The following is a 23,602-nucleotide window of genomic DNA, read 5'->3' as shown; positions in this document are numbered from 1 at the left end:
ATGTCAGAGGCTGTGGGCATGGTACAGGAGATGTCAGAGGCTGCGGGCATGGTACAGACCACCTCCCTCTATCAGTACAGACCACCCCTCAGTACAGACCCCCCTCAGTACAGACCACCCTCCTCCATCAGTAAAGACCCCCCTTCAGTACAGACCACCCCCTCCCTCAGTATAGACCTCCCCCATCAGTATAGACACCGCCTCAGTGCATCCACCCCCCTCAGTACAGACCCCCATCAGTATAGACCCCCCTCAGTGCAGACCCCCCATCAGTACAGACACCTCCCTCAGTGCAGACCCCCCAAACAGTATACACACCCCCCTCAGTGCAGACTCCCCATTAGTATAGACACCCCCCTCAGTGCAGACCACCCCGTATGTATAGACACCCCCCCAGTGCAGACCCCCCATCAGTATAGACAACCCCCCTCAGTGCAGACCCCCCCCACCAGTATAGAGATCCCCCTTCAGTGCAGATCCCCATTAGTATAAACACCCCCCTTCAGTGCAGACCCCCATCAGTATAGGCACCCCTCTCCCCTCCCATAGCCCCCTGCACATGTCCACCTACATATTGTATAGTAAAATGTACAGACCTCAGAACAGCGCTGACGGATATACTGTACACAGTGGTCCCTCGGGCTCCTCCTCCTGTGTAGATGTAAACAGAGAGGAGGAGGAGGCGGCTTCAGTCAGCCCCGCTGAGGGAGACAGCTGGCGAAACCCAAGAGTGTAGAGCAGCGGGTGGTGTTAGCAGTGCCGCTACCCACGGCTGTCACCCCTTAGGCAGGTGTCACCCTGGTGCGGCACGCACCCCCCAACCCCCAGCAATGCCACTGCCTTGGGCTCACACTGTGTCACTCAGGTTACGTGACATCACTGGTTGCTAGACCCTGGGCAGTGGCAGAACAAAGTAAAATGGCCGAGATGTTAATTATTTGCACGGCGTCCATATCCGCCACTGATGGCACCGCTTCATCCAGTGAGAGACTCGAGCTATGGGCCCCAAACTCGGGGCTATAGCCCCAATAGCCACCCCCTAGCGATGCCTCTGGGGCCGATGCTGCATCCACCTAGGTAAGAATGATTCTTAAAAAAAAAAAAAATACCAAACTTCTCTTTTAACAAGTCAATTTAATGATCTGGAAAGATATGCAGTAGTATAATCGTAGCAGCAGTATTGTCATGACTACTCTCCTCTTTCATATAACATAGGGGGAAGGTGTTCTGTAGTCCACAAAGAGAACTGGGAACAATGTAACTGATAAAAGTGCAGTACATGTATAGAGCAAAGAAATGTATCAGCTCACAAGATTTATGGAAGATCAACAGGTATTTTATTGCAGTTATCAAACAGATATAACTAAATGCTTTCAATCATATATTCTACTGAAGAAAGGGACGTTCATTACTATGGCTCACATATACTATAAAGCAGAACTACATGTTTAAAACTAAAAAAAATAAAAAATGTATAAAGAGCCCAGGACAGTAAAAATGTACTTTAGCCCCCCTTCCACAGAAAATCAATTTATCCATTAAATGGTGCTTCAGTTCTGGACTGGATGGTGGCCAGAGCCATTCAACCCATTTCTTATGAGTCCATGCTATCATGAACTACAACCCCCCCCCCCCTCATTTCCAGTATAGGAATTCTCTCTTTACTCATTTGGCTTGTTGGATAACAGAAATCAAAGTAGCATGTGCTCCCAGCTTTATTTTCTTAATTGTAATTATGTAATAGAACATATAGACAAAAAATGCTAAAATGTTGTCCAAAAAATAATTAATAAATCAGAAAAGTTATTAAACTAATACATACAATTTAACAGAGGGATAACATTCACATTACATTTGCAGCTATTCTTCTATCATTGCAGCCATTTTGCTTCAGCAAGGTGACACTCAAATCCCCCCCCCCCCATCTTGACATATCAAGCCATGTAAATATTGCTAGTCAGAGTGAAAAAGTGATCATTTCCACCGAAATATATCACTAAAATTAAATTTTAATGACTTACAAATGGTTTATAACATTCTTCTCTTCTGTGAAAAAGTACTTCATGAATATTTGAAAAGAAAATTTTAAACGCATATGAATCTCTTGCAAAGAAAGAACAGATTAGCAGCCTGATGAATATAATTACTTTTAAACCAATAGTGACATAAGAAACACTAAGAGCTTACAAACAGGCTGTAGTTCACACACATAATTGTGTGACTATTTTACTAATATTCATATAGAAGAGCATTTAGATATTCTATTTTTAAATATTAGCCAAAATGTATAGTGTGGACTGGAAGCAAAAGTTTGACTTGTTTGTATTTTTGGTCCATTCTCTATGCCTATCAAGAAAACAGCAGTGTGTAATTATACTGTACAATGGGTGTGATACATATTTGTTTAACTTAAAGTGGATGTAAATCCTCACATATACCCAGTGAAGTGAACAGCCTCAGATGATACGTAGGGATGAAACAAATCTCCCTACATACGTTTTTCATGTATATCTGCTGTCTTCAGCCGTATACATCCTTTAGAAAGTGCTCATAGTGTTACAGATTTTCTCTTCCTGGTCAGCACTGGGAGTGCATTATTGGCATACAACCAAGGCAGCTGATTGGAGAAAAGGCACACCCCCCCACTCCACATTGGCAAAGGAAGAAAGGAATGTCCGGAGCTCTGCTGTGAGACGGCAAGCTCACTGCTAATCTATATATAGCAACCTCCCAGGACACAAACTTCAGGCTACCCTCTTGGAGAACTTGTCAGATGTTATCTGGCTGAGAACAGAGGAACTGAGCAGGAGAAGCTTTGGGACTCTTTGAAGAGAGATAAGAAAACACTACAGATATGTATGTGCCCAGCTCATATTTCATGAATCAGGTTTACATCCACTTTAAAGGACTACTGTCATGAAACTATTACATCCTGATAACTACATATGGCAATTCATGCAGTGTTATCATTCAAAAAATTATTTTTTTTATTTTTTTAGGCTGTTAATAAAAGGTGACCATTCTAAGTACCCTGGTTAGTGTTCTATTTTGTCCCAACCCCTCATTCTTCCTTATGTTGGCCTATTTGGTTTTGATGTAAATGTGGATAATGTTACAACTTAAGGTGTGTGAAGTAAAAAACAATCCCATACTTAGTACCATCATTACAGATATTACCCAACAATTCCTTTTGGAAGTTTATCCAATTTAAAGAAAACCTGCCTGCAGGTTCTTGGAACTAAAACTGACCATATATGGCGCACTTTTTTTTCATTCAGCCATTAGGCTAAATGAAAAAAATCAAACAGCTTCCTCCATCGACATAAACAAAGTGGATGAAGGATTGAATAGAGCTCACTCTGCCAATTGTCTTTTGACAAGGGGAACTCTCTGCTGTGAAAAACACTGATCAGACAAAAGTTTTTCAGTTTGTCCATTTGACAGAGGACAATCATTAGACCAACTTCTGTCGAATGGGGATAACAACACATGGATTAAAAGTTGGCTCCTGAATCAGCCAAATTTCAATCAATTTATGGTCAGTTCAAGTTGAATAAAAGGGATTTATGCCTAGTAAACAGAGCAGACTAAGAGAACTAGTCCTGCAACAGGGGCAGCCCCCATTTTTTTAGACTGAAGCTCAAATGTTGTCACATGGAAACATATGTTAGCCCCTTTCACACTATGTTTTCCTGCATATTTTATCCTTGCAAGAAAAACACAAGAAAAAAGTTTTCCTTTAAATCCCATGGGACTTTTCAGACCACTGTGTTACAGGTGCAGTGCGTTTTGAAAAGTCCTGCATGCTGCATCTTTGGTGCAGTTTTGAAAACTGCACCAAAAACGCAGCTTCCCGTTGAAATAAATGGAAACCATTGCAACATTGCAGCAAAAACATGGTGAAATTGTAGTAAAATTGCACCGCAATTTTGTGGCTTTGGAGCGTTTTTGAGTCACATGTCCATTTTTTACAGGTGCGGGCAACCCAAAAACGCACCAGAAATGCACAGCAAATGCATCCGAAACACAGAAAATTTGCGTTAAAATTTGCAACAGAGCAGCATGAAAGTACCCTTAGGGAAACTTTAGAAACATATAATTCAGTTTAAATTATATGTCTGTAACAATTATGCACATCAGCCCTCTAAATGCTGTAAAATATAATAATTTATCACACTATAAACACACCTAGAATCTGTAATTCTACAGTGCAGGCACCAGCCTGAATATGCACTCCAATATGTAAATGTGCATGGTGCATGAATATTAAAATGCAATGAAATTAATTCTTAATAATATACATGTGTAAGTTTTAATATTATAGCTGATCCAGAAACAAAATTGCTTTAGCTAACCATCCATTTCAGAGCAATCAAATGTGATATCCAATGTAATTGTAATGTATCTGTTTGGGGAATCAGAGCAATTACTTCATGAGTCTCTTTCTTTTCTCTTTTCACACAGGAGCCTTTGAGTGACAGCTCTGTCACAGGTCCCTGAGCCGTATCCAAAATGAAACACAATAAACCTGGGTGTATGCAAATGACTAGTCATGGCTGGATCAGATTCATTTATCTGCACAAATGATAAAAGGGATAAATAAAGTACCTCTGCTAGATAAGACAAAATGCCTGTAATTCCTGCATTACAATTTTTTCCATAATCGTTCTTTGCTATACGAAACTCAAGCAAATCTATAAGATGAAGTCCACATGTAAATGGTACAATGTATAAATACAAATAAGCATGCAAGGCTCCAACCAGGACTGGCATATTTCAATATTTGAATATTATTTTTTCAACAGCCATGGCAGTGTGAAAGTGTTTCTCCCTCTTTTCAGAGCCAAACTATTTCTCACACCAAGACTAACAACATCGTCAAATAATTACAAAAATAAGACAGGGAAAAAAACTAAAGAAGACCTGATTTAAAAGGAATGTACAATGGTTTTCTGCATATGTTCTTTTTTTATGTGTAAAAGGCAAGCCAAAACCAAAAAATATTCAATATAGTTTTTTATTTTTTTTTTAGTTCTAAAAACTATCAAATTAATATACACAATAATATGCTGCACTTAATTTACAGCCAGTTGGAGGGTCTTTAGCCTCCTTTTCATGTTTACAATTGTATCACTTCAGATACAATGCTAAGGCCGGGTTCACATCTATGCGAATTAGATGTGGATTTCCCCGCAACCAATTCGCATAGCAGGAGAATGTGACTGGCTCCCTATGGAGCCGGTTCACATATCTCCGTTGCGGCTGCGGAGTGCACTGCACAGAAACACTGTGTGTCTTTGGCTCGTTTCAGGGCCAAATTCAGGCATAGATTTGGCCCTGATTCGTCCCTGAAACGGGGAACAGGGACGCACATCGCTTCTGTGCGATCCGCAGCTGGTTCCAGTCTGAACCGAGCCTTAAAGAAGCCTGTTGTTTACAGAACTCAGCGAGTCATCACAACAATGACTCCTTTCTTAAAAAATACAGTAATACCTTGGATTACGAGCATAATTTGTTCCAGAAGCATGCTTGTAAATCCAAAGCACTCGTATATCAAAGTGAGTTTCCCCATAAGAAATAATGGAAACTCAGATGATTTGTTCCACAACCACTGCTTGTGTATGTAGTACTGTATGTGGCCAGAGGTGCGGGGGCACTGGTGTATGCAGTACTGTTTGTGGCCAGAGGTGCGTAGTCACTGGTGGCTCCCAGCGCTTCCTGGAGAACTTGGAGATGCTCTGAGACACTCTGGAACTGTTGACACTTTTGGGTATGCCGATGCACGTTATGCCCACCCCACCCAGGTGGGAGTGTCTCTGAGCATCTCCAAGTTCTCCAGGAAGTGCTGGGAGCCACCAGCGCCCCCACACCTCTGGTCACATACGGTAATATATACACCAGCGGCTTAAATCCTGCTCATCTTGCAAGACAGCTTTCACAAATCAAGTCATGATTTAAAAAAGAATATACTGTAGCTTGTCTTGCGAAACGCTCATATACCACGTTACTCACTAACCAAGGTATCACTGTAGCTCCATCTGGGAAAAGACAGACAGAGTTGCTAAGCAAGTAGTATCTGCTGTACTGACTTTTTAGACAACCCATAGTTATCCAGCGCAGTGTTTCTCAACCAGGGTGCTGTGGCACCCTGAGGTGCCAGGAGCACGGGACCCAGTTTTCCCTGGATCAATGTCATGAGTTGTCACGGTACAGGTGGTCTGGACGTCAGCATCATAACAACCAATGATGCTCTGGGGTCAGGACACACAGCATCGTTCATTGCTATGGTTATGGCAGCTGGCTCGCTCACATGACTCTGATCCAGGGCCTGCAGCATACAAGGCCACTTCCCAGCATTCAACACAGGATGGAAAGGTAGGGCACTGATGTGAAGAGGGGAATGTTTGATTGGAAGGCTCTGTTATGGGGTGACTGTGTGATTGGGGGCTCTGTGGTGGGAGGACCCTTGTGACTGGGGGGGCTCTATAATGGGTGATTCTGTTATTGGGGGACTCTATGAGGAGGGAATTCGGATGTGAAGGGAATTCTATGGAGATGGGAAGAGTTGGCATGTTAGGTTTACACACACTCTGCCAGCAACCTCCAAAACCTCCTGCTGCCACTGATATACAACGTATGTTGGTGGTAGTAAAAAGGTGCTGCAATTGAAAAAAGGTAGAGAAATGCTGCTATAGGGCATTCTTTATGACATATTACTTTTTAAATTGTAAAGCAAAGATTGCATACATATAGTAAAAAACAGATATAAGACAACAGTTTACAAACATATCATCTACAAAAAAATAAAAAAAATTAAATAAAATTCACCCAAAACAATTTGGAAAAGAACAGGTTGGAAGACGTGTTTGCCAATCAGCGGCTGCAGTTGCTGATCAGTGTATTCTGACGGCAATGAGTTCCGCCTTCAGAATAAAATTTCCTGGTAGGATGGGGGATTCCCTCATCCACCTTGTTTGTGTGAATGGAGGAATCATGTTGTAAAGTGCTGTACAAACTGTTGGCACTATATAAATCCTGAATAATAATAATAATAATAATAATTATAGTAAATACATCCCGGTCTTTAGTAGACTAGAAAGCCCTAAACAAACAATTTTTTACTTTTAAAATCCTCCACCTGTTTTAGCTTGTGACATGTAAAAATGTTAATGGGTCTAACCAAGATTAACAAAAGTCATCCAAAGCATAAGCGTTTAACAAAACAATATAAAATTGCCAACCACTGTTTGATATTTTACTTATATGTAAGGCACTCCCAATCAAACAGACCATTAAAAATTAAAGCAGAGCTTTTTTTTACAATTTTTGTCACATTTCCCTTATAACAGCAAGAAGATACGAAATACAATTAGAAAAAAAAAAGTATGGAAACTGTAGAGCAATATAAAGTCATGTTGCTTGTTAATCATATTGTACATGTATTTATACAAATCTGTACATCAGATATGAAGATAGGAGCGACAGGCAGATTTGATGAAAAAAGGAGCATTTTGGGGCTATGTCAAAAAGTTAGATGCAGCTCCTCAGCCACTGTATTTGCTCATCTAAGCCCAAATCAGTCACCCCATTCTCACAGAATTCCAATAAATCAAGGTTTATGATAATTTGCGCAAAATAGATTTTTCCCTTATCAAAACATATTTTAGTCCTTAACTTCAAGTGGAACGTCACTCTCCCAATCAACATTGATTATTTTTAATTTTCATGTTGCTAGCATTAGTAAATAGATAGGGAAGTATATCATATTTACTGGTATTTACACTTTTTTTTTTTTTTACATTTCTTCAGTTACTTCTTGGTTTCTTACCTAGGCAAATGATGTCATACATCCCAGGAGTCTTCAGGAGGGGAGGAGAGGAGGAGGGGTTTTCTCAGCCAAGCACAATCTCTTGCCTAGGCAAATGATGTCAGCCAAGCACAATCTCCTGCCTAGGCAAACAATGTCATGCATCCCAGGAGTCATAATGAGGAGAGAAGGAGGAGGGGTTTTCTCATGTAAGCACAATCTCCTGCATGTATGCTTGACAGACATCCCAACCTGCAAAAACTAATTCCAGGGAGGTGGCAAACTCATTTCAGGGAGGTGGGTGTGGCTTAAACTGTGCTACATATTGGGTGTGGCTTAAATGGGGTGTGGTTTAATAGAGTCTGAGATGACTTACAGTCGAGGGTTGTGGAGGGTGGTGTCAGTAGGGCAGTGGACGGTGTCAGTAGTTCTTTATTTTTATTATTATTTTTTTACAATTGTATTTTTTAAATGATTTTACAATTTACTTTTTTATTTTTTGTTTTTCACAATTATTTGGAGTGGGGTAGTGGACAATGTCAGTAGAGCAGTGTGTCAGTAGTTTTTTGCTTTTATTATTTTCTCTATTTTTTACAATTTTGTTGTTTATTATTTTCTTTAAATCATTTTTTAAAATATTTTTTTCACAGTGCTTCTGGGGAAGGGGGTGGGGAGTATGTGGCGGTGATGTTGTCAGTAGGGCAGTGGGCGGTGTCAGCAGGGCAGTGGACGGTGTCAGTAGGGCAGTGGACGGTGTCAGTAGTTTTTATTTTTACATATTGTTTTTTTAAATATTTAATTTTTTTTTTGTTCACAATGCTTTTTGGGGGGAGGGGGTTGGGGCAGTGGACAGTGTTGGTAGGACAGGGGGTGGTGTCAGTAGTTTTTTATTTTATATATTTTTTCGAATTTCATTTTTTATAATTTTTGCTTACAATTTTATTTACTTTTTAATATTTTTTGCATTTTTTTTCTAATCAGCTCTGTTGGGGGGGGGCTTTGGTGAGATATCAGGGGCCTAAACAGACCCCTGACATCTTCTCTTTGAGACATGGAAAGGGACTGAGGATATTGATTCCCCAGTCCCTTTCTCAGCATTGAAGATGAATGAACAGGAGGCTCCTGTCCATTCATAAACTGAGCAGAGTAACACACAGGTTACTCTGCTCAATTTTCACAGGACACAGGAGTGATCTCGCACACTGTGTCCAATTCAGAAAAGGCAGGGGCCGGTAAATGACGGTCCCTTCCTCCGCTCGCCATCCTGACAGATCCCCACAGCTGGTGTGAGAGGAGGGAAGCTGGCTGCGGGGGATGGGGGCGGAGGAAGAGGACAGGGAGCCGGTGAAGAAGGGGGGGTGAAGGACACTGAGGGGGGCTGGAGGAGGAGGACAGAGAGCCTGGTGAACAACACAGAGGGGGCTGGAGGAGGAGGACAGAGAGCCGGATGAAGGACCGGAGGGGAGCCGTAGAAGACACAGAGGGGGGCTGCAGGAGGCGGATACAGGGAACAGTCAGGGATGGTCAGTGCAGCAGGAGGGACAGCTGTGATTACCGATCTCCCTGTATAGCTCTTTAGCCGACAGCTGTGGGAGGGAGAGAAGGAGAAGTGGATGTACAGGGAGATCGGTGTTCACAGCTGTCCTTCCTGCTGCACCGATCATCCCCGGCTGTGAACCAGGGGACCATCTAGGATCAGCCCCGCAGCCGAGATATCGGGCAGCACTTGCGGGTGTCCGGAAGGCTCCCCCAAATTCGGGAGGCTCCCGTACCTCACAGGAGACTTGAGATGTCTGGCTTGAGCTAAGGGCAGCTTGAATCCAGGAAGTAAATGCAACATAAATCATCTGCCCTTACTCAAGATAGCCATTGCCAGAAATGCTAGGGGGTTGTTTTTCAAAGTGATTTCTCAACAAAATAAAGCATGTAGACATGGCCGGATTGGGGAATTTGTTTTGAATATTAAAAATGAATTAAATACTGTTTTGGGTTTGTGGTGTTCAGATGCAGTGACATCTGCTTTAAACAGTCCATAAAATTAGACTTTGTAAGTAAAAAAAGTGCTGGTGTTCTGACACTGGTTTACTGCCAAGAAGGAGTTGGAAAATAGCCCCTTATCATTGCTAGAGAAACACCACCAAACATATTTTATGCTTCACTCTATGCTTCATGTGTCAATTCACAGGGATACTTTTCATATAAATTGCCATTTGGTATACAAGGAAAAGCAATGTTACATTTGCAGCACATTCAATGAAAAATATCAGCTAGATGTTGTGATAAATATGATGCACCCTCCCCCTGCACAATGAAATTTCAGTCTACCCCAGAGTTTATGTTTCAAGGTTTCCACAGTCTGTGTTCATTAGCAGGAACACTGTCAAAGTCTGCACAAGCAGGGTGCTACACTTTTCTCCCTGAACAATTCTGTTTCCATTTATAGCCAGAAGCCATCACCGTGTAATTCATCAAGTTTACACTGCTCCTGACACTAACTTTCTTTCCGTGTCTCTTCCTTTTTTTCTCAGCAGTAACAAAACAAATTATGCCTAGAAGTGCATATGTAGGAACAGGTTCTGTTAAGTGTCATTACTTCAGCAATGGTTTATTCAGACTACCTCACAAAAGTCTTAAATAATTAGAGGCTGAACTCAACAATGTATGCATATTGGATGTTATCACACATCAGGGGCCTCCGCCAATATCTTTGGTGTTTTACACTGAGGACTACAAACTAAAGTGAAACACGCTTCAATTGACTCTGTCAATGTAACAAAAAAGCAAGCTGCTGACAGTTACAAAGTGCTGGTTCCTCAATCCCCCAATGCATCTATTACTATTGGTCATCACTATCATGGACTGCCACACTGGTTTATAGGAATATGTAGATGGAAAGCTAAGATACTCATAGGAAGTGCAGAACTCTGGCCAATGAGACTTACCTGACATATGGATAAGATAGGGTTGCTGGAAGCTACAGCAGGTACATCAAATTGTAAAATGGATGTAAAGTCAAAACATTTTCAAATTTTAAAGATAGAGTAAGGAAGAGTTGAAACCCCTAATTGGATTATTTTTTTGTTTACAGAGCCCCTTTGAAGAGATTTTCCTTTACTTTCTGTCTCCAAGCTACATCAGGAAGTGAGAGGAAATCTCCATAAAGTGAAGGGAACTCCTCTCTTTAACAGTTATCACTAGAACTATCCTATCGGAAGACTTCCCTTCAACTTCCTGTTTTCGTGACAACTTTGACATTTTGGATTTCCAATCACTTTCTGCTTTGAGGATAATGGTCAGGATAATTATGGAGAATCTCCTCACCAACGATACAATAAGAAATTGACCGTGGGTATGATCCTTCTGTCCAAAATTATTAATAATGATGTTAGTTATACATACTTAAATACAGTGCATCCGGAAATTATTCACAGTGCTTCGCTTTTTCCACATTTTGTTATGTTACAGCCTTATTCCAAAATGGATTAAATTCATTATTTTCCTCAAAATTTTGCGAACAATACCCCATAATGACAACCTGAAAGAAGTTTGAAATCTTTGCAAATTTATTAAAAATAAAAAACTAAAAATATCCCATGTACATAAGTATTCACAGCCTTTACTCAATACTTTGTTGAAGCACCTTTGGCACCAATTTCAGCCTCAAGTCTTTTTGAGTATGATGCTACAAGCTTTGCACACCTATTGGGCAGTTTCTCCCATTCTTCTTCTTTGCAGGACCTCCATCAGGTTGGATTGGGATGTTCAATCAGGTTCAAGTTTTGGCACTGGCTGGGCCAATGTGCTGGGCCAGTTGTCCCATAGCCACTTCTTTGTTATCTTGGCTGAGTGCTTAGGGTCGTTGTCCTGTTGGAAGATGAACCTTCACCCCAGTCTGAGGTCCAGAGCACTCTGGAGCATGTTTTCATCGAGGATGTCTCTGTACATTGCTGCATTCTTCTTTCCCTCGATCCTGACTACTCTCCCAGTTCCTACCGTTGAAAAACCTCTCCCCAGCATGATGCTGCCACCACTATGCTTCACTGTAGGGATGGTATTGGCCAGGTGTCTGGTTTCCTACAGACATGACGCTTGCCATTCAGGTCAAAGTGTTCAATCTTTGTTTCATCAGACCAGAGAATTTAGTTTCTCATGGTCTGAGAGTCCTTCAGGTGCCTTTTGTCAAACTCCAGGTGGGCTGTCATGTGCCTTTTACTGAGGAGTGGCTTCTGCCTGGCCACTCTACCATACAGGCCTGATTGTTGGAGTGCTGCAGAGATGGTTTTTGTTCTGGAAGGTTCTCCTCTCCACAGAGAAATGCTGGAGCTCTGTCATCATGACCATCGGGTTCTTGGTCACTTCCCTGACCAAGGCCCTTCTCCCCTGATTACTCAGTTTGGCCACATGGCCCACTCTAGGAAGAGTCTTGGTGGTTCCAAACTTCTTCCATTTACGGATGGTGGAGGCTCATTGGGACCTCCGATGCTGCAGAAAATTATTCTGTAAGCTTCCCCAAATCTGTGCTTTGATACAATCCTGTCTCAGGGGTCTACAGACAGTTCTTTGGACTTCATGGAATGGCTTGTGCTCTGACATTCACCGTTAACTGTGGGACCTTATATAAACAGGTGCGTGCCTTTCCAAGTCATGTCCTATCAACTGAATTTACCACAGGTGGACTCCAATCAAGTTGTAGAATCATCTCAAGGATGATCAGTGGAAATAGGATGCACATCAATTTTGAGGGTCATGACAAAGGCCGTGAATACCTACAGTGTATATAAAAAAAATATACACACCCCTGTTAAAATGTCAGGTTTCTGTGATGTAAAAAAACATCAGACAAAGATAAATAATTTAAGAACTTTTTCCACCTTCAATGTGACCTATACACTGTACAACTAAATTGAAAAACAAACTGAAATCTTTTAGGGGAGGGAGCTAAAAATAAACAAATAAAATAATGCGGTTGCATAAGTGTGCACACCCTCCTATAACTGGGAATGTAAATGTGTCCAGAATTAAGCAATCACATTCAACCCCATGTTAAATATGAGTCAGTACATGCCTTCCATCATTTAATGTACCTCTTCTTAACCCCAAATAAAGTCTTGCTGTTCTAGTAGGTCTTTCCTGACATTTTCTTAGTCGCATCCTACAGCAAAAGCCATGGTCTACAGAGAGCTTCCAAAGCATCAGAGGGATCTCATTGTTAAAAGGTATCAGTTAGGCGATGGGTACAAAAGAATTTTCAAGGCATTAGATATACCATGAAACACAGTAAAGACGGTCATCATCAAGTGGAGGAAATATGGCACAACAGTGACATGTGACGTCCTTCCAATATTGATGAAAAGACAAGCAGAAAATTGGTTAGGGAGGCTGCCAAGAGGCCTACAGCAACAGGAGCAAAGGAGCTGCAGGAATATCTGGCAAGTACTGGCTGTGTGGTACATGTGACAACAATCTCCCGTATTCTTCATGCCTGGGCTTTGGGGTAGAGTGGCACGATGGAAGCCCTTTCTTACGAAGAAAAACTTCCAAGCTTGGCTAAATTTTGCAAAAACACATCTAAAGTCTCCCAAAAGCATGAGGGAAAATGTGTTATCATCTGATGAAACCAAGGTCGACCTTTTTGGTCATAATTCCAAAAGATATGTTTTGTGCAAAAACAACACTGCACATCACCAAAAGAACACCATATCCACAGTGAAGCATGATGGTGGTAGCATCATGCTTTTGAGCTGTTTTTCTACAGCTGAAACAGGGCCTTAGTCAAAATAGAGGGAATTATGAACAGTTCCAAATACCAGTCAATATTGGCACAAAACCGTCAGGCTTCTGCTAGGAAGCTGAACATGAAGAGGAACTTCATCTTTCAGCATAACAACGACCCAAAGCATACATTCAAATCAACAAAAGAAATAGCTTCACCAGAAGAAGATTACAATTTTGGAATGGCCCAGCCAGAGCCCAGACCTGAATCCCATTGAAAATAAATAAATAAAATCAAAAGGTGCTTCAAAAAAATATTAGTTTAAGGGTGTGCACACTTATGCAACTATATTATTTTATTTTTTTATTTTTTTTTTACCCTCCACCAAAAATATTTCAGTTTGTTGTTCAACTGAGTTGTACAGTTTATAGGTCACATTAATGGTGGAAAAAGTTCTGAAATTATTTATCTTTGTCTCATTTTTTACATCACAGAAACCAGACATTTTAACAGGGGTGTGTTTACTTTTTATATCCACTGTATATACATGTGATATTTTTGTTTTTTATTTTTAATAAATTTGCAAAGATTATAAACAAACTTCTTTCACGTTGTCATTTAGGGGTATTGTTTGTGGAATTTTGAAATAAGGCTTTAACATAACAAAATGTGGAAAAAAGTGCTGTGAATACTTTCCAGATGCACTGTATGTGCCATACACCCAGGGCTATATATATAAACAAATGCCTTTTTTGTGGCCATTTTGCTTCTTGTGTCCCTTCCTACTATAGTTTCCGAATGGTACTTAGAAATATAAATTTCAGATTTTTGTTACTTTTAGCGGCAGTGTGATCAAAAAATGCAGGTATTCTCTGTGGAAACCACTGTATTTCTGTTGTCTGACTTCAGTTCATCAAGAACAGCAAAAGCAGAAGGAAGAACATCCTGCAGTATACAAAATTTGTATTATTTGTGACAAGTATAGGGGTCCCAGAAAAGGAGGGAATATCCACTTTTATGATCACCCTATTAAAATCTAATCTGAACGCACTGTAAACCACTAATTCAGTAAGTCATAGATTTTGCTCACTTGAATTATTAATGAAGAGCATTACAATCAAGTTAATGAACATTTTTTTTTGTTTTTTTTTTGTTTTTTAAACAAAAGTTAAAGTAACTCTACTTTAGCTTATCTTTTAAATATGGTTCCCAGATGACTCCTTTGTAATTCAGCAGAATCATCATTCACTCTGTGCTGTGATGATCATACTTCATCCCCTTAAATACTAACGTGACAGGTCTAGACTTTGCTATTTCCATAGTGGTCCAACACATGTTCCCAACCAGAATATGTGCACCCTGGAGGGAAATTCTAATGTCTGCAGGGAGTACTTTCAATTTCATTCAGTAAATTCATTGTAAAAGTACAGAGCTTTTAGAAGTAAAATATGTATTCAAAACACCATGGAGTAAGCATTCAATAACGGGCACTTTCACCCCCTTCTTGCCCAGACCAATTTTCAGCTTTCAGCACTGTCACATTTTGAATGAAATTTATTCAGACATGTAACACTGTACTCAAATAAAATTTTTATCAATCTTGAGACAGATAGAGCTTTCTTTTGGTGGTATTTAATTACCACTGGGTGGTTGCTAAAGAAAGAAAAAAAGACCAATATTTTTGAAAAAAAAAGTTTTTCCTAGTTTCTGTTATAAAATTTTTCTTCTTCACTAATGGGCACTGATGAGGCTGCACTGTTGAGGCGGAACTGATGGGCACTGATGGGGCAGCACTGATTACCAGTGTAAATGCCATACTCGCTGTGCCCCCACAATTCAGCTCTCCCTTCCTCACACGCTGTCCCTGTGTGAGGAAAGGAGAGATGATAAGAGCAGATAACCGGAAAACCTCTGTTTACAATGTGACAGCTGTGATTGGACCCAGCTATTCACATAGTGAAGGGCCACCGTGATTGGCCCCCTTGCCCCAATCTGTTATAAGCTGTGTCCAAAGCACACAGAGGTCACAAAGCGCACTTGACTCATACAAATCTGATTTATTTTTACGAAGAGGTAATTGAAATCTTGGACAAAGCGTTTGATACAGTTCCCCACACACGGCTAATGTGTAAGGTAAAGTCTACATTCTTGGGAACATCAGTTTGTAAATGGATAGAAAACTGGCTAAAAGACCAAATTCAGAGAATAGTGGTTAATGATTCTTACTCTGAATGGTCTAAGGTTATCAGTGGTTTACCCCAAGGTTCAATATTGGGACCCTTACTTTTTAATACATTTATAAATGATAGGGTCTGGGATTAAAAGTACCATTTCAGCCTTTGCAGATGACACTAAACTATGCAGTGGAATAACGTCTTTACAGGATGTCTCCAATTTACAAGCCGACCTCAATGCACTGTCTAATTAGGCGACTATGTGGCAGATGAGGTTTAATGTTGATAAATGTGAAGTTGTGCACTTGGGGGCTAAGAATATACATGCATCATACATACCAGGGGGAGTACATCTGGAGGGATCTGTAGTGGAGAAGGATCTGGGTGTTTTGGTAGATCATAAGCTCTATAATATCATGAAATGCCAAGCTGCGGTTTCCAAAGCGAGCAAAGTCCTTTCTTGTATTAAGAGAGGTATGGACTCCAGAGAGTTTTCCCCCTGTACAAATCATTAGTAAGACCTCATCTGGAATATGCAGTTCAGTTTTGGGCACCAGTTCACAAAAAAGGATATCGGGGAACTGGAAAAAGTGCAGAGAAGGTCAACAAAACTGATAAGAGGCATAGAGGAGCTAAGCTATGAGGAAAGATTAGAGGAACTGGATCTATTCTCTCTTGAGAAGAGGAGATTAAGGGGGGATACGATCAACATGTACAAATATATAAGGGGTCCATAACATGGACTTGGTGTTGAGTTATTCACTTTACGGTCAACACAGAGGACAAGGGGGCACTCTTTCCTTCTTGAGGAAAAGAGATTTAATCTCCAAATACATAAAGATTTCTTCACAGTAAGAGCTGTGAAAATGTGGAATAGACTCCCTCCAGAGTTGGTTCTGGCCAGCTCAGTATATTGCTTTAAGAAAGGCCTGGATTCTTTCCTAAATGCACATAAAATAATTGGGTACTAACATTTATAGGTAAAGTTGATCCAGGGAAAATCTGATTGCCTCTTGGGGGATCAGGAAGGCATTTTTCCCCTGCTGTAGCAAATTGTATCATGCTTTGCTGGGGTTTTTCCCCTTCCTCTGGATCAACTATGGTTATAGGATTGTGTATATGGGATTGTATGATACTATTTGTTATTTATTTATTTATTTTTATGGTTGAACTAGATGGACTTGTGTCATTTTTCAACCTGACTAGCTATGTATCTATGATGTGTGCCCCAGGGGGCATGAGAGAGGTGCACACGTGAGAGGATGTCCATGAACTGGAGACGCATTCTATAGCCATCTCCATCAGCTATATCATTGGCGGAAAGTGGTTACATATAGAAAAGATGTTTGGAAGAACTTTATTCAGAATAAGGCCTTGGGGGGTTAAAAAATGCAGCTGAGTTGCATTTTTACTGCCCCGCAATCCCTTCCCCCTAAGCTGCAAAGGCAGGGGATGGGGTTATACACATGATGGGGCTGTGTTGCTTTGAATCACAGTGCAACAAAATTTACCCTGTTGTCTTGTTCAGTGGGCACTATCAAAATACACTGATCAGCACTGCCGACTATAGCAACGATGGTGTAGATCAAATAGGAAATCTCCAACGGGATGGTTGTACAGAAGTTAATCAGTAGATTGACTTCTGTACAACCTCTCTGCCCATACATGAATCGAAATTTGACTAGTCCCCGCTAAACCAGGTAAATTACAATCAAACTGAAGTATATAAGATGACACTATCAGGATGACTGTATCCTCCTCATGGCAGGTAAAAAGTGTATTTACTCAAGATCCAATGTAGTGCTACATGTAGTTTTTACAAGTTACTAGACTTGCTTGCTGCCAATAGTAAATATGGTCAATGGCAGCAAAAGAAAATATTCTGTAGATATACAGTACAGAGGTATGGAGCAACACATGGCTCAATGGACTGATGTTTTAGTCTACATTTGTTTTAAGGCAACTTAGTGAACCAAATATTCATGGTATCAACACAGTTCATAAAACATTTAAAATTGATGATGCGCAAGGCAATTTAAAGGCATACATATATTCAAAACATAAATCAACCCCCAGATGGGGGGGGGGGGTCCTTTACAATATATACTAAATAAATAAATATAGGCTTACCCCAAAGTCATCTCTCCATTGATGTAATCCCTGTATCTCCTCTGCTTTCTCTGCAAGGTGCTGAAAATAAGAAAAATATTCATTATTTTATTTTGAAAACTAAAATAAAAATGTAAGGTTGCCAAAGGTTGACATATAGCACAATGTCAAAAATAATGAAAGTAGCATTCACAAATGTGTTAAAGGGAAATGTATCCATATGACATGCAAAATACAAAATCCATATTTTTATTATTATTATTATAGTTCTGTAGAATATTGCTAGCCCCACAAATTAAAAAACAAATTCTATATAGTCACATTGATGAAAAATGGATGCAGTGTAAAGTAAATAAATATTCTCCTGTGTGGCATGGGCGGTCACATGAAAATCAGTATAATAACCCTGACTTGTCTTTTGAAACACAGGGAGCAACAGACAATAGTTTACATCTAACACAATTGAAAAGTGAAAATGTATGTCCATCCCGTAATTTTAATATTTAACATAGTTCTTCATAGTTAAAATTTACATTGTAAATATTCAGTTATGTACCATATGTAAAACAGTTACAGTGATATATGGTATCCCCAACAACAATGCAGTTTAGTACAAGCTGTTAAACAAATAAAAATGAAATCAAAATAAAATAATATATATATATATATATATATATATATATATATATATATATATATATATATATATATATAAATAACAATTCTAAAAAAACATTTTCTTAAACACATGAGACTCACCAATGTTAAAATACAGTAAAAAGGTGATTGTCAAATTGTAACACAGAGATAAGATACTCTGTTGGTAGAATAGATAGTGCCCTATGATCTTCAAGGTTTGTCACCATTACCAGCCCTTGCACAGTTTCCACTTTATTAATTTGTCAAAGGTTATGGATAATAGATAGATTCCAGATATATTCTGCTATTATACAAGAGAATATGAGATTTGTCCTGACTTTAGAATTCTTATTTACACAATAATATTCTACTATGGGCGGTTATTGAACAGTTTGTTAAATCAGTATTTTCCTGATTAGCAAGCAGTGGCTCCCTTCCGTCATGGGAAAAAAAAAATAATGTACAATTTTACAGAAGTTTGGTACATAAGTAGGCTACTCATAGATAGGGTGACCTTTTTATCTTGTACATGAAACAGTTTAGATTATGAGTTTGTACTTTGTATTGGCTTAATAAAATACCACCAAAAAAATAAATAAATAAATGAAACTACACTGAATATGAAGAAACAAATAAAATTAGTTGTTGCCAATGTAAGCATTGTTCTATGAGAATAAACTATTGCAATATGTAAAGTAGACTGAGGGCAGCATATTCCATTTATTTTGATAGCATTAGCCATTTATTATTATGTAATCCTAATTTAGTATAATCATGTTTTTAAAGAGAACCATCTACAATATAAATGGGTGTTTTATTAATATGGCTCTCCATTCTATTATAACTGTACAGGCTTTCCTGGTTAGGTATTGCTTTTTTCGTATTCAGTTATTTGTTTCCCCCTCTTCTATTCCACTCTCTAGCCTTCTACTCTTGTGTTTTCTTTTATGGTACATTGTTGCACAGATGTGTAAAGATATGTAATGGAGAAGTGCATTCAGGGCCATTTAAAAATAGATAAATGTATGTTTGAGTATAGTTTATGCCTATACACATGTATACACAAGTACACATGAGCATATATATATACGTAAACTGAAACACTGGTAGCTAGAAGAGGATGAAGAAGAATTTTACAGGTATATACATGTACACATATTTACACACCTGTATGTACACGTGCAATAACAAATACTTTAAAAGACACAACTTTCATTCTTTATTATTATTATTATTATTATTATTATTATTATATGCGATTTATATAGTGCCAACAGTTTACGCAGCGTTTTACAATGTATAGGGGGGACAACACAATTACAGTACAGTTAATTACAGTACAGTACAGTTTAATAGAGCTTACATTCTAAAGGGAGGGGATGGTGGTACAAAAGGTAATAGCTGCAGAGAATGATTTGATGGGGGTGGCTTTACTCAGGGTCTTTCTCCTATCCCCTGCCAGCAAGATCCCATGTATAAACATCAGTGAATTATTACATCCGCGTGCAAGAAGCCTAATAGTTAAAGTGCACATGTAATCACAATAAAGTAACCCCTTCCCATCTCCCTTTTATTGGTGTTGCTGCCAGTGGCGATCAGTCAGCTTGAGTTTTGAACACCATATCATTTTTATGGCCATTCCCAGGCATACCTTTTCCTACATTCTGCAGCTGTTAGACAGCTATATATGTATTTTTCTTCTTTTGTTGCAGGTGTTTGTCATCAGTCATAGAACAGTAATGAACCGATACATTCAGACCGAGAATGACATTTATGGCTGTAGAACATCTCATATTGCCAAACAGAGAATTTTGTGTGGAGTAGATCTGGATGTTAGCAGCTAGGGATGTTTACAAATGTGACGGTAGCAACTTAAGTGAGTCACTTGTGTACAATTCAAATACTGATCTTCCCTTCAAAAATGCTAGTTGCCTGACTGTCACATTGATCAGAACACAGCATCCAGAGATTTCTCTGATTTTAATAATAAAATTACTAGTTCCAGGTCAGTGTTTAAAAAAGCACTGCAGCCAGAGGACCAGCATAACAGCCAGGCAATAAGCAATTAGAAGGTTCTCAGTGCCTTTTCTCATGACGTTGAATTCCCTTATCTCTACCCTATTTTTTTACTTCTTTTTTTTGTTTTTCCTGCCTTCCCTCACTTTTATATATTTTTTTTTTTTCAAGCATCGCAGCACTTTTGCCTTTCACACCTTAGACAAGAATAAAGTTCACCTCCTTCTTCACATGCATAGATGTTTCATTGGGCTTTGGGCCTCAGCAGAGCCCTGCAGGACATCTGCACATGTGCAAGGTTCAATAACACAGAGGAGTACTAACACTTAAAGTTTTTGTGCATGCACAAAACCACCTCCCCATGCATATGCATGTGCCGCAGGGCTTTGCCAGGACCCAAAGGCCAGGCGGAGCCTTTGGCACAGTTACGCATATGCTAGACTAATGAAGATGGTGGTCTGTGGGGGGTGGGGTCAAAGCTAAATTGGATTCAAGTATCTTTTTAAGTGCAATACCTATACCTTAGTTTTGACGCTTTGAAAACATCTATGGCATAAAGCATATATATTAGAAGAGAACATTGGAAAGTGTACATTTTTGTCATTACATACAACCAGAAAAAAAAAAGCCATAAGATATGTGGAACCATAGGCAATCAACAGACTATCACAAACAAAGCTACACTTTAATGCACTTTTTCCAAAGTAGCTATTTACATCTAAATATATAGTTATACAGAGATGTTTGTGAAGCAGGTATGGATGATGCTCTGAGAATCACAAATGTGTGGGGTGGGAGGGGAATGGAGACTTACTAGCAATGGGCAGTGGCTGAACTGTAGAAAGACTTAAAACTACAATGGGAAAGGAGAGAATACTAAGCATATTAGTCACTAATTCTCCATGTTAAGTTTATTTAAAGAATAAACTTTTCAAACAAATTTTTCAAAAGATTATTACATTATGGTATCTGATATGTGGACTTCTACCAAGCTTCATAGGTTCCTTCAAAAGGAGCAAACAATTAATATCACCATGCCAAGGACCACATAGTACCACCAACAGTTATTTTCTGACCTTCAAGGTCCTGTGGCTTTTACTATGTCACTGGCTCAGATAATAAACTGGTCTGTAAAGAATACATAATAAATCAGCTGCACTGAGGAAAAATTTGTTTTCATAGTTTACAGTGAGGGCACAATTTGGGGTGTCCAACTTTTATAATCAAGATAATGAGGTAGCCTTAAGCTGGGGAAAGACAACATTCTGATGTAACCTGCCCAGTAATTCTCCTGTGTATACCCATATTCTATGTTTTGACACACTGCTGAATAAAACATTGACAGGTCACCAGGTCTATTCACATGTAGAATAGGGTTTAATATATTCCATTGTCAGGTTAATACTGAAATGTAAGTGTAGGTGGACAGAATGGTATATAGTTAAGTTATCAGATCAGTAAAATATCACTCCATGAAAGCTATTCATCATCAAATTGGCAACAGATCTCCTTTTATCTCATCCCTTGCCCTAGAGCCTAGAGAGCTGACACTTGATAAGACATCACAAAAGCAAAGCAAAGACAGTTTTTTTGTTTTTTTTTTCTTTTATATGTTTTTTTTTTTTTTTTAAATAAAGCTCAGACACAATTCAGTCTGCAATGTTATGATAATTTGCAGCCTGTTTCTCCTTGAAACCTAAATATCATAGCTAGTTGGTTTGGTGCATCTCTTTATTTGTAAGCTGATCTTTAGTAGTTCAAAAATACAATAAACTTATTTTGTAAACATGGACATACAAAATTCATATTTTATTGTTTATTATTGTATTACACCATCATAGTATATAATCAAAAAAATTGTTTAATTATAGCGTCTAATTGATATAACACTAGCAATTTAACCATAACACAAAGCACAGTAAATAACTAAAACCTATGAAAATACTTGTACTCATCACAAAATACAAAAACAATCCTTAAAGTGATTTTAAACAATCAGCTTGTAAAACAACCCATTCAGAAAAGCAAAATAAGAGAACGGGATACTTTCTCATACAAGTACATGGAACAGCAGGCACATATCAGGAATATGAGGTGTTGGGGTAACAAACGCTTTAACTGTACTGGAATGACATATAGCACAACTAATTATAATATATTTATAGATGGTATGCTACAAGCACATTTTATGCCCCCCCTGACAGCCATAAGACACCTATTAGGCTCCATACACACTGGGCTTAATAAAGCCTGTTCTCTCTGGAGAAAAAAACACTCATATAGAGCATTTTTTGTACAAAGTTTAGACGAGTTTAGGAGAGTTTTAGGTTTTTTTCTGCCTCCAAGCTCCAATCAGAAACGCGAACCAGAAGGTTTTTTTTTCTGCCTCTAAATGTTAAAGTAAAAAACACTCATATAGAGCATTTTTTGTACAAAGTTTAGACGAGCTTAGGAGAGTTTTAGGTCTTTTTCTGCCTCCAAGCTCCAATCAGAAACGTGAACCAGAAGATTTTTTTTTTTTTTCTGCCTCTAAACGTTAAAATCAAGATATGCCTCTTAACGTCCTAATGTACATGGACACATAGGATAACATTGAGCTGCTTCTGCAGGGAGAACACAAAACTCCTGTAGAAGCAACGTTTTTTTTTTAAGCCAGTGTGCATGGGGCATACTACCTGATAACATACAAACTAATTTGCAGACATAACAGTTCAGCTTAACAATGTAACTTGACAGATAGTAACCAACCTTTAAAAATGTCAGTTTTGTCGCAATGACATGCCATGTTTAGCCACGTTTGCGTTTAAAAGCATTTTTTTTCATATAGTCAAAAATTTAAAATGCATGTAAACAAAATGCGGCTAAATGCGAGTTCCTACATTTACAAGCTGTTACATGCGTTTGGCGTTTCAAATGCCTGTGAACATCCGTCCCAAACGCATTTTTTTGCTTTCCAAATTTTTTTTCCAAACTGAACTGCCTAGAGATGACTATAAACTGTGAAATTCTTGCTTTCTCAAATAAAATAAATAGAGGATGTTTCCAGAAACACTAAATAAAATTCTAGAAAACAAACGTCCACTTCTAAAAGTAGCAAATTATTTTGTGAACAAAACAATATATTTAAAAAAAAAAGTCTTCTGC

General features: G+C 39.0%; 1 protein-coding gene across 5 annotated transcripts in view; it reads right to left on the bottom strand.

Annotated features, from left to right (window-relative positions):
* CACNA2D1 (calcium voltage-gated channel auxiliary subunit alpha2delta 1) overlaps window positions 1-23,602 on the bottom strand; it is a 936,653-nt gene that overhangs the window by 502,753 nt on the left and 410,298 nt on the right. For all 5 annotated transcript variants that reach the window (XM_073619561.1, XM_073619559.1, XM_073619560.1 and 2 more), the window contains exon 4: window positions 17,825-17,884. In XM_073619561.1, the coding sequence (XP_073475662.1) occupies window positions 17,825-17,884 (60 nt within the window). The remainder of the gene's footprint in view (window positions 1-17,824; window positions 17,885-23,602) is intronic.

The sequence above is a fragment of the Aquarana catesbeiana genome, linkage group LG03 (genome assembly GCF_042186555.1).
Source record: "Aquarana catesbeiana isolate 2022-GZ linkage group LG03, ASM4218655v1, whole genome shotgun sequence".
Taxonomy (NCBI): domain Eukaryota; kingdom Metazoa; phylum Chordata; class Amphibia; order Anura; family Ranidae; genus Aquarana; species Aquarana catesbeiana.
Note: the sequence above shows the minus strand (reverse complement) of the source record. Positions and strands in the feature narration are given on the sequence as shown.